The 16,766-nt window shown below is 42.8% G+C and overlaps 1 protein-coding gene and 1 long non-coding RNA gene across 15 annotated transcripts in view; both read left to right on the plus strand.

The window, feature by feature from the left end:
* Window positions 1–16,766, plus strand: part of MAPKAP1 (MAPK associated protein 1) — a 183,723-nt gene that overhangs the window by 27,396 nt on the left and 139,561 nt on the right. For all 14 annotated transcript variants that reach the window (XR_013391389.1, XM_028716055.2, XM_028716050.2 and 11 more), the window contains one exon: window positions 2,562–2,713. Coding sequence is in view for 13 of the 14 variants with exons in the window: in XM_028716055.2 (XP_028571888.1) it covers window positions 2,562–2,713 (152 nt within the window). In the remaining variant the exon portion in view is untranslated. The remainder of the gene's footprint in view (window positions 1–2,561; window positions 2,714–16,766) is intronic.
* LOC114589580 (uncharacterized) lies at window positions 7,435–10,147 on the plus strand. The gene is made up of 2 exons (XR_003704701.2): window positions 7,435–9,183; window positions 9,906–10,147. It is a non-coding gene; the product is annotated as an uncharacterized LOC114589580 (long non-coding RNA).

Genomic DNA, 16,766 nt, shown 5'->3' on the forward strand with positions numbered 1-16,766 from the left:
GTCCCATGTTTCTCCCAGGCTGGGATTTACGGCGGATCACAAAATTTAAAAGCATCATTGTAAAAAAAAAAGAGAGAGAGAGAGGAATAAAACTCAAACTAGTTAGAAATAATAATTAGAATTTAACATAACACATTTGGAACCAGCAATTAAAATCCTGTTTGCCCGGTGATCAGCATCACCTGCACCTTAGTTTCCAAAGGCCTTTCTGAACAGGAAGGTCTTAACCTGCCAGCATAAGGGTAGCAAAGAGGAAACCAGTCTGACCTTTCTTGGGAAAGAATCCTGCACTCTGGGAGCAGCCACAGAAAGGGGTGTCACCACCACCACCATGCTTCACAAGTTGATGGGACTGAAAGAAGGTGCCCACCCAAGTATCCTAGGACACCCCCCCTCCAATCTCTGCATGTCTGTCTTTATCTCTTTGTCTCTCTCCCCATCTCTCTCAACACTGCTTGGACTCAGCTGATTGGTGGTGACAGCAAGCCTACCTTTCTAGTATATTGTCAGAAGCCCACTTTAAGGAGCACTGCCAACCACCTCTCTACCTGCCCCATGCCTGTGCCCCATCAGCTGTGAAGCTGGTGTGTGTGGTTTTGAAAAAACAACAACCTTATGAGTCATATTTGGACCCATTCCAGTATTAGTATACGTTGCTGTTGCTATCTTCACACAGTGCATAGTTCAACTATGGATCATTTTGGCAGTCAAAATGATCAAGGTCATGGAGCAACCTCCCTTTGCAAAAAGCATTTTGGGACTTTTATAGTTTAATGAAAAGAGGCTACATGACAGAAGTTTATAAAATTAGGCATGGCGTGCAGAAAGTGGTCAGAGAAAAGTTTTTCCCTCTCCCAAGACTAGAGCTTGTGGACATACCATAAAGCTGAAGGAAGATTCGGGATAGACAAATGAAGTACACAGAACTCAGTTAAACTATGGAACTCACTACCACATGAGGCAGTAATGGCCACCAACCTGGATGGTTTTAAAAGAGGATCTGGCAAATTAATGGAAAATAAAGGTGCTATTGATAATAGCCATGATGGTTGTGTTCCGCACCCCCAGTTTCCCACCCACCCCTCCCATAACACTAAACTTGGCAATGCCCACAGGAGAGGAGGGTACTGTTGTGCCTGGGTCCTGCTTATGGCTTTACCAGAGGCATCTGGCTGGCCACTGTGAGAACAGGATGGTGGACTAGGTGGGCTATTGGTCTGATCCAGCAGGTCTTCTGTTGTTGTTGTTGTTGTTAATACCATATTGGCCTGAATATAAGCCTCACTTTTTTTCCAAATTCCGACTGTGAAAAGTTAAAGTGCGGGTTAAATTTGCAATCTTACAGAAACTGGCTTTTATGATATTGCTGCTGAAACAGAAAGATGGTAAAATGGAACAGGTGTGAATGCATGCGGAATTTTAAGGGCGCAGCTTATATTCGGGTATTGTCTCCCCCCCCCCCCCGAATTATAAAGGTGCAGCTTATATTCGGGTACGGCTTATATTCAGGCCAATACGGTAATAATGTTGATATTTTTAAAAAAATCTTTAAAATACTTTTATAAGAGTAATGCTATTAACTATACTAGTAAATAGAGACTAGGCTACTTACAAAAAGTAAAGACTATACTATTAAGAAAACAAAGTTGTTTCAAGTCTCATGTCCATATCTTATGTCCCAGTATCCCACAAAACAGCTCCATGTTCCAGCGGAATTCATTTTCTGCAACCTTCCTTCCCTCCCTTGAACTGGCTCAATCAGCTTGTCCATTTCCGCCAGACATCGTATTAACCCCTTCCTCTCAGTTGCAGCTTGTCAGCTATCAGCAGAAGACATGCTAGAGGTTTCAGTCCTTTCCCAACCATATCGTCAGTTAACCTATAATAAAATCACCATCAGATTTGCTCTTGATACGGTCCCATTATGTCAGAGACGTATTTATTTTGCAGGATTTGTATACCATTTGATTGTAATGAAACCTCAATGGTCTGCTCTATTTGCCTCCAGTAGTTAGTTGTTGCTTGTTCATTTTGTCTTACCACAAGGTCCCAGGGCAGGCTACAGCAAAAGAAAAAATTAGAATTTGGCCTGTGGGCCAGAGGTTCCCCTTCCCTGGTTTACGGCACTGTTTCATAGGTTTGTAGGGCCTGGATTTGTATAGGATTAGGAGATGGCATGGGTTTATATAGGTTTAAATTTGTAGGGGCCAAGTTTGCTAGTGGACCTTAGGTTTTATTAGGGCATAGGTTTATAGCCACCTAGATGAGGTTTCCCATATTCAATAGCATCTCCTGAAACCATAGAAAGCTGCTTATAGTCAGTGTAGCCCATACAGAGCTAGATAGAACAATGCCCTGGCTCAGTGTAACACAGCTGCTTCTTTTCCTATGATTATGATTGCAGTGCCTTTTGAAATGCGTGGAACACAGAAAACATTTAATTACTACTGGGTGTTGGCTTCGTGATCTGCTGCTCGTGATCCTTTTACCATCAGATCCCTCATTCAGGAGGGGGGAAATTTCCATACTTTCTGACATATTTGGCTTCTTTTCAATTGCAGCGGAGGAGCTGAGCCTGCTGTTTGAGAAGAAGAACTTCAGGGTGAAGCCTCAGCGTGCTGCTACGAAGCCATCAATCCTCTCAGTACGGCTGGAACAGTGCCCCCTACAACTGAACAACCCATTCAACGAATACTCAAAGTTTGATGGCAAGGTAAGTAGGAGAGAGAGAGATCAGTGCCCTCCCTTAAAAAGAAAAAAAACCCCTTGTATCTGGAAGTCTTCCTTGCGTTTTTCCAATCCAAATTCTTTCCAGATTTTAAAAATACTGATGCTCTGTGGGTGGATTTTGGCCATTTTAGAGACTACAAAGGTGACTGATGTGGGCAACAGTCCAGAGGTTTTAAGCCCTTGCAGGGACTTTAAAAAATCAATAAATCCTGTCTTGTGCAGACTTGTCCTGGGATACTGGGATACTAAAGGAGGATCACTTCCTGTGTGCACCAAACCCCATAGCCAGAGGTCTTCTCGAGAGAATCTGTGTTGCATTGATACCTTGGAACCTAGGAAGCTGTCTCATCTCTAGTTCAGTATTGTCTATAGTGGCTGCAGTGGCTCTCTGTGGTTTCAGACAGAAATCTATCTGGGGATGCTGGGGATTGAAACCGGGACCAAAGCATGTGCTGAGTGTCTGCAATTTTAAAAAGAAATCAGAATTCTAGTCCTCGTGATACTGAATACAGAGGCTGAGTCAAACAGGAGCATTGGAAGCTGCTTTATACTGACTAACTCTGTTGGTTCATCTAGCACGGTATTTGTCTATACTGACTGGCATCAGCTTTCCAGGGTTTCAGGCAAGGAGCTCTTCCCACCCTTCCTGGCAGTGTTGCTGGGGACTGAACCCAGGTACTCTGCCACCCTGAGCTGTAGCCTCTTCTGCTGGCTTGCCTAGCCGAAGGAATAAATGGAAACTTTCCAGGCCACTGTGACGATCAGCTCCCTAGCCTGTGGATTATCACACAAAAGGAGTGGGAGCATTTTCTGTTAAGGTGGAGAGCCACATTAGATATGCATCAGCCCTAAGTTGTCAAACTCTTTTATTATTTTGCTGAATGAATGTTTACCATTCAGTGCATTACTGTTTGCACCACATTTTGTTGGTTGCCCTAAAGCCAACAAAAACAGTTCCTTCTTTGCCTTTTATTTTTGTCCTAAGCTCCAGAAGGGCTGAAAAGGATGGCTGTTGGTCTCTCCTGGAAAGGAAAGGGTTACAAGTGACAACAGACAGAGCCCATCCCGCTTCTGTCTTCTTTTTCCAGACTTAACTTTTACGCCTGACATTTGGATAATACTTTGCTCTAAGGCAGTGTTTCCCAACCTTGGGCCTCCAGCTGTTTTTGAACTACAATTCCCATCATCCCTGACCACTGGTCTTGCTAGCTAGGGATGATGGGAGTTGTAGTCCAAAAACAGCTGGAGGCCCAAGGTTGGGAAACACTGCTCTAAGGAAGGTGGAAAGTGGCTTTTCACTCTCTGTGAATTGCTGATAACACAGATGCGTTGAGCTAAATTGCAAAATCCCCCTGTTAAGAGTTGCTCTGTAGAGTCATTGGACTGAATTGAACTAAGTTTACTCAGGGTAGGCCAATTCAAATTAATGTGCCTACATCAACCAGGTTCATAAATTTCAGTGGGTCTGCTTTAAGTAGGATTAATATTTGATACAACCCCATAACTACTCAAATTCTGCTCTCTGTAACAATAGGGGTCCATTTATACACAAGACAATGTACAGTGGTACCTCAGGTTACAGATGCTTCAGGTTACAAACGCTTCAGGTTACAAACTCTGCTAACCCAGAAATAGTACCTCGGGTTAAGAACTTTGCTTCAGGATGAGAACAGAAATCGCGCGGCGGCGGCACAGTGGTAGCAGGAGGCCCCATTAACTACAGTGGTACCTCAGGTTAAGAACAGTTTCAGGTTAAGAACAGACCTTCAGAACGAATTAAGTTCTTAACCTGAGGTACCATTTGTTAGCATGCTGAGGGAATAATACCAATATTAACACATTGCCTTTCATTTCAAAAAGAAATACTAAGACAACTGTAATCCCAATCTAAAACCCTGGAAGAGAGCTGCTGGCAGTCAGTGTGGACACTAATGAGCTGGAAGGACCAGTGGTCCAAGTTGGTATAAGGTAGCTTCCTACGTTCTATGATCCTGTGTGCTAATTAGCATTTACCTGACCTGTGTTATCTCTCTGGCATGATGAGTGGTAGTGGGGCAGCTTTTTCTTTCACCAGGGTATGCTTTGGTCAGCCAACATCGTTAGATTGTGTTTATCAATCCAGCATAGGTAAGTTTGTGTAGCTTGGGCAGGAGAAATGGGAACTTTCCAGGCTGCTGCAAGAACAGACTCCCATATACTCTGCAAGTGCAAACCTGGTGTTTCCAATGAGATGGAATTTTGTGGTGCTTGGCGACTTAACGGAAAAGGAGAAGAATATTCTTGCCTACAAAATGCATGATTTCCTACCCACCGTTGCCAACTAGCTGGCAACAATGACATTTGGGCTTCTCTATGGCCGATCTGGTGTTTATTGTTTTTGTAATTATTATTAATACTGCACACCCCTCACTAGCAGGTCCCCAGGGCAGGTTACAGCATTTTAAAGGTCAGTATTAAAAACAGTTAAAACAAATTGCAGCCATAGAACTGGGTGCTACAAACACACAGGACCCGCCTGCCAATTTCTGGGAAATTTGCCACAGAAGCTGCTGTTGAGTAATGGAATTGTGTTTGATTTCTGTGCAAAAGAGCAGCCAAATGAAAGTAACCTCAGGGATAATAGGCAAAATGAATAGTATCCTGTGAAGCCCAAAAAGTTTGTGATGGTGAACGGTGTTTTGATCAAGGCAAAGAGGAAATACTTGTGCATATGTGTGTGCCCTCTCATCCCAAATAAACTAGAGTTTGGGGAAATGAAGTCCATGATGCAATCAAAAAAGGAGGTGGTCATCTTCTCCGCCTGGCTCCTTTTCAGTTTGCAAACTCTTTGGACAATTGGAATCAAGTCAGATGCTCAGTAGCAAAAACATATGAAGCTGCCTTACATTGAGTCAGACCATTAGTCCATCTAACCCAGTACAGTGGTACCTCAGGTTACATACGCTTCAGGTTACAGACTCCTCTAACCCAGAAATAGTGCTTCAGGTTAAGAACTTTGCTTCAGGATGAGAACAGAAATCATGCTCCGGCGGCGCGGCAGCAGCAGGAGGCCCCATTAGCTAAAGTGGTGCTTCAGGTTAAGAACAGTTTCAGCTTAAGTACGGACCTCCAGAACGAATTAAGTACTTAACCCGAGGTACCACTGTATGGCTTGTTCTGCCTTAAGGGTGGAAGGGAAATTCATTTGGTCTGCACTTGTTGATTCAACTGACCGTTGTCACACCTCTTGAACTAATATACAGATTGGAATGTAATGATCCTTTGGCTCAGGCCACATGCACACCGTGCATTTAATGCGCCAATACCACTTTAAACAATTGTGTCTTCCCACAAAAAAAAATCATAGGAAGTGTATTTCATTAAGGGTGCTGAGAGTTGTTAGGAGACCCTTATTCCCAATTCTAGAACTACAATTCCCAGAATGCTTTGGCAGTCAACCCCTCTTCACAGGGAACTCTGGGAATTGTAGCTCTCTGAGGAGAATAGTGCTTTAAATGTTTGGTCTGAATGTGGCCTTAACCACCTTGAAGGATTAAAAAAAAGAGAGAGAGAGAAAGGCTGTGTATAAGGCCTTAACATATAATTTTAAAACAAGCGAAGTCTTCATTCTTAGCTGAGCAGTAGTTATGGAAATCACCATGCTGCAGCAAATGTGTCCTGGCTTCATTTTCGTTATGTAGTCTTCCATTATTATTAATACTGTACTGTTATTGCTACTACCTTGCAGCATGCTTGTCACGATTGCATCAGAACCAACATTTTAACAACACTCTCCCTGTTATCGGTGCTCTTCAGTGTTTTTAAGATACGAAGGTTGCTGTTCCCCCCCTTTTTTTACATGCTAAGAGATGTGTTTTTCTGCAAATATTCATAATTCTTTTCCTGGGAATAGTACGTGCCTGATTTGCATAATTAACTGAGCCACTCCAGTTCCCCTGGGAAAGTGGTGCCTAATTGGGGAGAGATGGGGGAGTCTATTAAGGGGGGCTTTGGGGCCTAATTAAGCATGGTTAAAAAAATCCTACTTAATTATGTATTTACTCTAGAGGCTGGGGTGACTCTTGAAATCCTCTTTTAGATTTGGAACCAGAGCTTTTGATTTCTTTTTATTATTGTTATTTCCTTTAAAAAAAAAAACTAAATCATTATTAGAAAGTTTCATCTCTCGTGCTTGCCAGATAAAATCACAGTTGTGTTTCTCTGGGAGAGATGCAAGGGATTAGTGTGGCTTGCTCTGTGAACAAAATTCTCCACCAACACTAATGAGCTCAGTTCTTTAAATGAATTTAAGTGAAGTAACATCAATTTTTGTTGAGAGGTTTGCTGTTTTAAAAAAAGTGAATCACAGCTACAGACATTGCATATCTTTGCAGACTTACAGTCCAGATTGATAATGTATGTTAATAAAGAAATAGGAATTCCCTGACAGCTGTAGGATTCTACAGGCCAGAAGCAACTATGGGGGGGGGGGGGGGCAAGCCAACTTGTCAGGCCAGAGGCCCATCTAGTCCAGCATTCTGTTCTCACAGTGGCCAACCAGATGTCTGTAAGCCTGCAAGCAGGTCCCAAGCACAATACAGTGGTACCTCAGGTTACATACGCTTCAGGTTACAGACTCCGCTTACCCAGAAATAGTGCTTCAGGTTAAGAACTTTGCTTCAGGATGAGAACAGAAATTGTGCTCCGGTGGCGCAGGAGCAGCAGGAGGCCCCATTAGCTAAAGTGGTGCTTCAGGTTAAAAACAGTTTCAGGTTAAGAACGGACCTCTGGAACGAACTAAGTACTTAACCTGAGGTAGCACTGTAACGCTTTCCCCTCCTATAGTTTTCAGCAACTGCTATTGAGATCTATTATTGCCTCTGACCATGCAGGCAGAGATAAGCCATCATGACTACAGTATTGGATAATGCATTCAGAAAGCTTCTCTGGATCACTCTGTGCCTTTTATTGGTGCCTCTGTCAAACTAGTCTTCTGAAGATCTGCCTAGGGCAGAGGTTTTCAACCTTCTTGAGTCCACGGCTTCCTTGACCAACTATGGCACCCCTGTGAGGTTCAGGAGCCCACTTATGTCACCCCTTGCCTGCAGAGCTGGCAGCCTCTCACCCATTTTCAAACACCATCCTTTGTGGAGTGTTCCCTCAGCCTCCTCTCCTTTCCCCTCTACTTGGGAGTCCTCCAGGCAGCTACCGCAGCCGCCCCTGGTCTCTGAGCTGCCTCAGCTTCTGGCAACCAGCACCCCCTGGCAGCATTTGCCTGGGGAGTTTGTAACCAGGGCTGCTGCAACAAACAGCTGTGCAAGCCTTTGGGAGGCAGAGATGTGAGAGGGCATCAGAGGAGGGAGGGAAGGAAAGAGGGACAGAGGCCAGTGCTGCCCACAACACCCCTGGCCATCATTCAAGGCACCCCAGGGTGCCATAGCACACTGGTTGGAAACCACAGGCCTAGGGCAGTTCATGGAACAGTCTAGGCCCCACTGATAGCCTTCTCTTCCATGGATTGTCCAATCCTTTTTTAAAGTCACCCAAGTTGTGGGCCATCACAGCCTCCTGTGGGAGCAAATACCTTAGTTTTAATTATGCAATGTGTGTGAAGAAGTACTTTCTTTTATCTGTCCTGAGTCTTCCAACAATTAGCTTCATTGGACATTGGAGTTCTAGTGTTAAGAAAGAGAGGAATGAAAAAATTGTTATCTACATGCCCCCCCCCCCCAATTTCAAATTTTCTGATCTTAATCACAATTTGGCGTAAGAAGCCATTTCTTTATTCTGTAGCATAGAGCTTTGGGGTGGGAGGGCTTATCTGCTACATGCTACTGAGAATACAGTGGTACCTCAGGTTAAGTACTTAATTCGTTCCGGAGGTCCGTTGTTAACCTGCAACTGTTCTTAACCTGAAGCACCACTTTAGCTAATGGGGCCTCCCGCTGCTGCTGCACCACCAGAGCATGATTTCTGTTCTCATCCTGAAGCAAAGTTCTTAACCTGAGGTAATCTTCTTGGGTTAGCAGAGTCTGTAACCTGAAGCGTATGTAACCCGAGGTACCACTGTATCTGTGTTCTAATGTCCACAGGTCTTTCAGCAATGACCAGGTTTTATCATTGCTTTTTATTGATTTTACATGTTCCATATCTTTATTTATTTTTAAAATGTGCTGTAAGTAAGTAAGTAAGTAAGTATAAATTTCCATAGTATTGCTATAATTTTTTGGTGTCAAACTTGAGCAGTGTATATATAAAAATCAACAATAAAACAAATCCAACCTCATGATGATCTGACGATGGATTTGAACCTTTTATAGGGCAGGAACGGGGGCCGCAGGGTCAACAGAACCCACCACACCAGGCCAGCTGCCGGGCGCATGTGCATGAGGCGCACAGGGTTCATGGAGCCCTTTTCTAGGGTTGATTCTAAAGATGGACTTAACAGAATTTGGCCCTTGGTGCCCAGGGCAGGTGGGGAGGTGCTTTTCTTCCTTTCTTTTTAATGAAATGTCTATGAACCAGCATAAAACAAAACAACAACTTCTTTGTTAGAAACTGTTTTTAACAATGAGGCTGGGGAGTGGGGGGGAGGGATAATTCATGAGTACTAATTGCTTGGCTGTTAATTTTCATAAGTGTTGATAGAAGCAGTTCCTTAAATTAAACTTTGTTTAAAACGTATCAAGGGAAATATTCCACAATGTCGGGCCTGAAGTGAAAATTAATATGAATGCTGTGGCAATTAACACGTACTGGTTAATAGCTTTTAGCAGCATTTTGGGATGATAGACCTTAAATACATTTTTCGCATGCTGCTCTTGTTCCAGTTGCGTTCCAGTTATATGTCTGCATAATTATGAACCATTTCCCCCCCACAATTTCAGATATTAAATAGCTTTCCTAAAAAGAAAAGGGGGGGGGGTGAATATCCACGCCAGAGTAAGAATGGAGAAAGGAGGCACACTGTAGTGTGTAACTGGTTTTTTTTTAAAAAAATTGCCCGAGATGTTAATTTGACATTTTAAAACCTATTGTGCAAAAATTAGAGGCTTTAATTTCCATTTCACATCATGAAGCATTTCTGCCCTAAATAGGTGTATCAAAATCAAACATGTTTATTATTTCTTAAGTGCCTGTAAAAAGAAAAAAGAAAGTACCATATAATACAAAATTATTTTTCTTCCATATTGCAGAGAAAGCTGAAACGTGCTCATTAGAAATGCCTTGAAAATCGGACTTGAGGGAATTGTGAGAGAGAAGCATTACCCCCCCCCTCAGGACACAAGACTTTTAATCTATTTATTTGGGTTCAAGTTTATAACCTTACTTCCTGTGCCAAATGTCCACTCAACGTTCAGCTTACAGCATCTTAAAATAAAGCAAGATCGCAAAGATTAAGTATTACAAAACAGTAAAACCAACAACAGTAAAACAGCAGGATATCTGAGCCTGATTCAACCATGTCTGTTTGTGGGAGTGTGTGTGCTTTTGTTTGTACTGTACCAGTTTAGACACTTAGCCAAATCCCTCAGCCCAGTATACCTGAAGGAGAGTCTCCACCCCCATCGTTCTGCCCAGACACTGAGGTCCAGCGCCAAGGGCCTTCTGGCAGTTCCCTCATTGCGAGAAGCAAAGCTACAGGGAACCAGGCAGAGGGCCTTCTCGGTAGTGGTGCCCTCCCTGTGGAACGCCCTCCCACCAGATGTCAAAGAGATAAACAACTACCTAACATTTAGAAGACATCTGAAGGCAGCCCTGTTCAGTGAAGTTTTTAATGTGTGACATTTTAATGTATTTTTAATCTTTGTTGGAGGCCGCCCAGAGTGACTGGGGAGACCCAGCCAGATGGACAGGGTACAAATAATATATTATTATTATTATTATTATTATTATTATTATTATTACACCAACACAAATGGAAGCAAGGGACATTCACCTTTCTTCACACAAGTGTGGTAGCGCAGCTCTTCAACCACTGAGTTGAGGCTTGTAGTGAATGGCATTTCCCCTTACACTGGAGAAAGGGAGCTGGTTGGAGATTCTGTGCCAATTCCTCCTGCACCCCCTCCCTGCCTCCAGAGCAGCATAGGAGGTATCACTGGAAGGTGCAGAATCACCACCCACATACTCGTCTGGTGGATGGGTGGGGAATCTCTCTGGGGCCCAAGTTTCCTCTGTGAATGATAGGAGCCCTTGAAGCAGCCCTAGAAGTCCTTGAAGTAGCCAGTATCCCATCTCTCAGCAGGTCCAGGAATAGGCAACAAGGTTGGAATGGCGTTGAGTCTGCTGTGATGTGATGGGGGGAGCGATGGCTCAGCCTATTTCAATTCACATATGTTTAATTATGAGTGTTCCATCCAGATTATTGCAGGAATTTTTGTCTAAATGCGCAAAACTCATTGGGCTGCATCCAGATAAGTTCCCCTTGGAGTAGTCCCATCAACACTGATTTGCTTAATTAATGTACAGTGGTACCTCAGGTTAAGTACTTAATTCGTTCCGAAGGTCCATTCTTAACCTGAAACTGTTCTTAACCTGAAGCACCACTTTAGCTAATCGGGCCTCCTGCTGCCGCCGCGCTGCCGGAGCACGATTTCTGTTCTCATCCTGAAGCAAAGTTCTTAACCTGAAGCACTATTTCTGGGTTAGCAGAATCTGTAACCTGAAATGTATGTAACCTGAAGCATATGTAACCCGAGGTACCACTGTACTTTTTTTCAGAACAATTTTTATTAAAGCCTTTTCATAGGAGAAAAGGATTTTTTAAAAAACTAATCTAGATAGGAACAAAAACAGAGAAAGAGGAAGAAAAAGAAGAAATGCAGAGCCTTCTCTCAGAGTTAGATCTTCATCCTTGTCTCACACAGAAAGAAATGGACCCTCCTAGCTCTCACCTGGGAGCTCCCCTTTCTTCTCTCTGCCTTCACCCTGGGAGATCTTCCCTTCCCTGTCTCTCACGCAGGGTCCTTCATTAAGTCCCTTCAGTGACCCATAGTAGAGGACACACTAATAAAATAGAAACAAAAATGAAGCTGGGGGAAAAGAGAAGAAAACAGGAAGATAAAGCTAATAAAAGAATAAAGACAGAAAAGAGAAAAATAAAATAGACGGGACTTCAGATTCTCTGTCTGCCAGATATATACAAAAAATATTCAAAATATTCAAAACATTCATTCCAGAATGGTATCCCGCTGTTCCTCCTTCTGCTAGGCAATATTTCTCCAGTCTTCAGATTTAGACATCTCAAGTTCATTCATTTTCCCTTCCACGGACAAAAGTCTAAAAGGGGTTCTCCAGTTGTTATCAGTAATTGTCAACAATAGTCTTTCTTCAGTCCTGCATAGTGACTTTATGTTGAAAAACAATAGATCCTTCATCTTTATTCAAACAGGAGTCTCCCCACTCTGGTCATATATTAAAACAGTAATCCATCGTAATTTACTTATGTTATATTCCTTAATTCACACGCAATTCAATATCTTCCAATCCCAATTCCTGTTAGCCATGAGTTTCCATCCTAAATTAGAAAAAAAATAATCCTTCCATTTCCTCTTATTCCATTCTTTTTCCAGACTTGTCGCAAGAGGTTTGTAGCTTTCTCCTTCCGATACACAGTCTCCACTTTTGCAGCTCTATCACTGCCAGCTCAGAATATTTCTTAATCTCTTGCTCCATGGTTTATTTCATTCCACTTCTCTAACACCACAACTTCACCCCCAATTGCCTCACTCCTCCATGCACCGGTATAAAGAGTCTCTCTGTTTTGTCATCCACTACTTCCATTTTTAGCACTCCACTTTCCTGCTCTGGCAGTCTTCCATCAACATTATTCTCTATAGGCTCTGTGATCTCCCCAGCCTCATTTTTCTCTAGTCCATTTTTATTCACCAGTTCTAGCCTCTCTCAGTTGCTCACCCAGTAATTGCTGCATGATGCCAACAGTCAACGGGGTGTATTATTCTTGTTGTCTTATTCTTATTAACAACTCACTCTGCTTATAGTCTCTGCTTTAAAAACATGTTAACCGTCTGCTTATCTGACAGTATTCTTTTCTCACAGTAGCATAGAAAAGCTAGTTTCACTTTTGCAATCAGCACTTTCAGAGAGACAGTTTTAAGAAATAAAACAAGAAATTTCTAACAGCTGGATCATGCCTTACCCATTTAGAATCTTTTTTTGGTACAAACAATTAAAACAAGCTTTTTGTTTTACTTTCAACCTTTGAATGATTGTCTCTCCTTGCACCAGCAGCCGACTTGCATTCCAAATTTCACCTGCCAGACAGAATCACCTCAGTCGTAATTTATCAGTGTCTCAAAAGTAATTTTAAAAAGGGAGGTTTTACCAACCAGAAGGATTGATCTTCAGGACTATTATGTGGTATTTCTGCAAAATGGAAGTTCCTTGCTCTAAATAACTCACCCCGTCTGGGTCCCCCTAAAAACATGGTGTGTAAGTCAGCTTTTCCAGAGCATCAGAAGTTATTCCCTTTGTTCTCTATCTTCAGAGCAAGAATGTGATAACCAAGATTTATGTATCATTAATCACCACATAATTATCTCTGTCGACAGAGTGTTGACTAGAGATATTTAGTCTGCCATGATTCCTTCCGGAAGTCAATGTACTTTTGTGTGTCTGTGTGTGTGTGTGTGTGTGTGTGTGTGTGTGTGTGTGTGTGTGAATCTGCACTGAATATTGGTAGTGCTGAATACAAGATATTTATGTGCCCCAGGCTCTTAGATGGGATATATACTGGAGCAAATAATACTAATACTAAATTTAATTAATTGTATTTTTAATATCTATAAGGCAACTCAATAACGTTGTTCTCTGGGTGACTCACAAGCATAAAATGATAAAATGTAATTAAAATGCAGTATGATCAAACACAATATGATTCACAAGTATAACCACATTAAACAATTTGCAAAAAATATCACACTCTCACTGCGTGTCTACTTGGGAAAGCCAGAGAAAGCCAGGGGTGCATTGGGTCCCAGCTGATGACCAGGGAGAGGGAGAAGCTGCCCAAGAAGGTATAAACCTTCCCGTCTCTCCTGGGCCTTTGCTGAGATAGTAATTCCATATCAGGCTCCCATGAGCTCTACAACTGAGCCTTTCCATTCAGTTCTCAGCACAGTGTGCAATACTGGTCTTGGGCTCAGGAGCTGCGGGGGAGGTATAATTTCAAACACCACCTTCTCTCACATGCAGCAGCTGAGATCCTCACAAGAGGGCCTTTGTATGATCCCCACCACCAGCACCTTCAGAGGTTTAGACCATGGGCTGCCGGGCAAGAGGACCTTTTTGGTGATGGCTTCCAGATTATGTCACTTACTGCTTAGGCATGTTTGCCCAGCACTGCCTTTGTTGCCTTCTAAGTTCCAAGTGAAACCCATCCTGTCCTCCCATGCCTTTAACAACATTTAGAGGATGACAAGCCTTTTCAGTATTATTTATTTATTACACTATGCCCCCAGGGCAGATTACAACACAAAAAGACAACATTAAAAACAATTTAAAACAACTTACAGTCACAAAAATAGGGTAAGTACCAAAAATATACACATCAAGTGTCAAAAACCAAGGTAAAGAGGTGCCTCAAACTGTAATCTTGCTTTCCAGATTCTTGCTGAGTTTTACTTGCAGGGTCCTCTGTTTTGGCTGCTTTTATTTTTGCGGTTTGGTCAAGTAGTTTGTTGTGTGTTGTGTGTGTGTTTAAGTGCTTATTCATAAGCTGCCTTGAGCCCTTTTGTCTGAAGGCAGAAACCATTTTAAATAAATGTATAAAATGCAGGTCACAGGCCTCCTGCCTAGATGTAGCCAAATCATTTTTTATGCTACTTGCACCCAGTGGCCTTTCTGAACCCTTCCCCCCCTTGTTTTGGCTCCTTTGCTATTCAGATCTAAAACCTTCTAAAAGAGGTTGCATTTGAAAGCTAGTTGCATCTTTCTGTTTTTCTCACACACACACACACACACACACACACACACACACACACACACACCGCCAGCAATGTGAAAAACATGTTACTATGCAACAAGGATTTCTTGTGTGAGCATTTAGCTGCAATTCATTTTAATTGTCCTTATGAAGTTAAAAAGTATTAGTGTCAGATAAAGATTCATCACTGCTGTATGATTTAAAGCTGGGACTACAGAAAGCAGGCATGTGTCCCGGCAGCTGTTTATACAAGGCGCTGTCTCTTTTGACAGCAGTTAAAAAGTATGGTTGTGGTAATCAAATTGTGATGCCAGCCTTTTGGAGGCTAGCCCCAGATTGAGTTAAATACACACATATGCACACACTGTATATCTATCTAAAGTATATGTATGTGTACACACACACACACACACACACACACACACACACACACACGGGGTCCCTGCTCATTCCATTTGCCAACCCTTCCTCCAGTCATTTCCCCCACATTAACCCTCTAGTCTGGAACTTCCTCTTTCCACTCCATGCAACTGCTAAGCTCGCTTTTCACCTTCCCAACCTCGTTTCTGAAGCCAGTTCTCTTCTATTCTGCCTTCTCCTTTGCTTCCCTCCCATGCCCTGACTTCATGCAAATTCAGAATTGTGATTAGGTTCTACAAATCACCCAATGGGGGCTGTGTGATGACAGCTTTACGTGTATATGTTTATATGCTTTACTTTTACCTATATGAAGAAAAATGTTTCTGTATATGAATAGACATATGACTAGATATACACTCTTATACTTACATATTTTTAAAAACTGCTACCTGTTTTCAACTATCCAATGCAGAAAATAAAGGGTGTTTCACAAATGGATCAACATAGGTACATTGGAAGCTGCCTTATCCTAAGCCAGATCCTCAGTATTGTCTACATCAAGGCTGGGAAACCTTTGGCCCTCCAGATCTTGCCAAACTGCAACTCCTGTCAGCCCCAGCAAGCATCACCATTGGCCAGAGGTGATGGGAATTGTAATTCAGAAACATCTGGAGGGGCAAAGGTTCTCCAACCCTGGTCTACTACACTGACTGGCAGCAACTCTCCAAGGGTTTCAAACATGGGATGTTTCCAGCCCTTCCTGGACTATGCTGCGGAGTCAACCTGAGACCTCCTACATGCAAAGCAGATGCTCTTGCCACTGAGCTGCGACACTTCATTTCATGTCTCTGATTACCTCAGCAGCACATCAGGCCACATGTTGTTCATACACATTGTGTTCTGCATACCCAGAGACATGGGGATGGTGGCATAGGTGCATCGGTTGTGTTCCTTTGGCCTCAAGTGGTGCTCAGTGGAGTGAAGATAACATAGCTATTACTTGAGGAAGAACAAGTGAAACCCTAACCACCACCCCCACAGACACAGCATACATTTAAAGCACATGACTTTCCCCAAAGCATCCTGGGAACTGAAGGGTGCTGAGAATTGTAGCTCTGTGAAGTAAGGTGTGTACGCAGCCACACACCATTGGTGTTGTTGTTTTTTGTGGACTCCTCTGTTTTTAAACAAAGCCTCGACAAAGTTGAATTTGCAGTAATAAGTGTCAGGCGTCCCTTGACTTTTCCATTTGCTGGATTTTGTTCTCCAGTTTCGGAAGGATTTAAAAGCACCTCCCTTCAGTTTCCACTTAATACATGACAGTTCTTTGGAAAGGGAGCCAGCTTAACAAGATCTCTCTCTCTCTCTCCATAGAGTGCTCAGGAATAACAATTGTATCTGGTTGTAAAAGAAAATCAAGGGCTGGAAGGCATAAATTTGGCACAACATCAGGCACTGTGATCAATTTAACCAGGGTAATAGAGCACAGGCACAAATGGAAAATCTGCCACAGAAGCAGTATTAGTGGTTTGGATGGCTGGGCCAAGTTGCCTCATTTAACTCACCCACCACCACCAATTTTATGAGATTGATTGTGGCTTCCTTGATCCTTTCTGCTTGGTACTTTTGTAATTCAGTCTTTTGCCTCCCAGGCAGTAACTTTTAACCTATGTAGTGTGGGGGGGGGGGCGCATATCAAGGGATTCCTTAAAGGTGGGTGTGAGGAACTGTCGCATGCTCCTTACTGGCC

Source organism: Podarcis muralis, chromosome Z (genome assembly GCF_964188315.1).
Source record: "Podarcis muralis chromosome Z, rPodMur119.hap1.1, whole genome shotgun sequence".
Taxonomy (NCBI): domain Eukaryota; kingdom Metazoa; phylum Chordata; class Lepidosauria; order Squamata; family Lacertidae; genus Podarcis; species Podarcis muralis.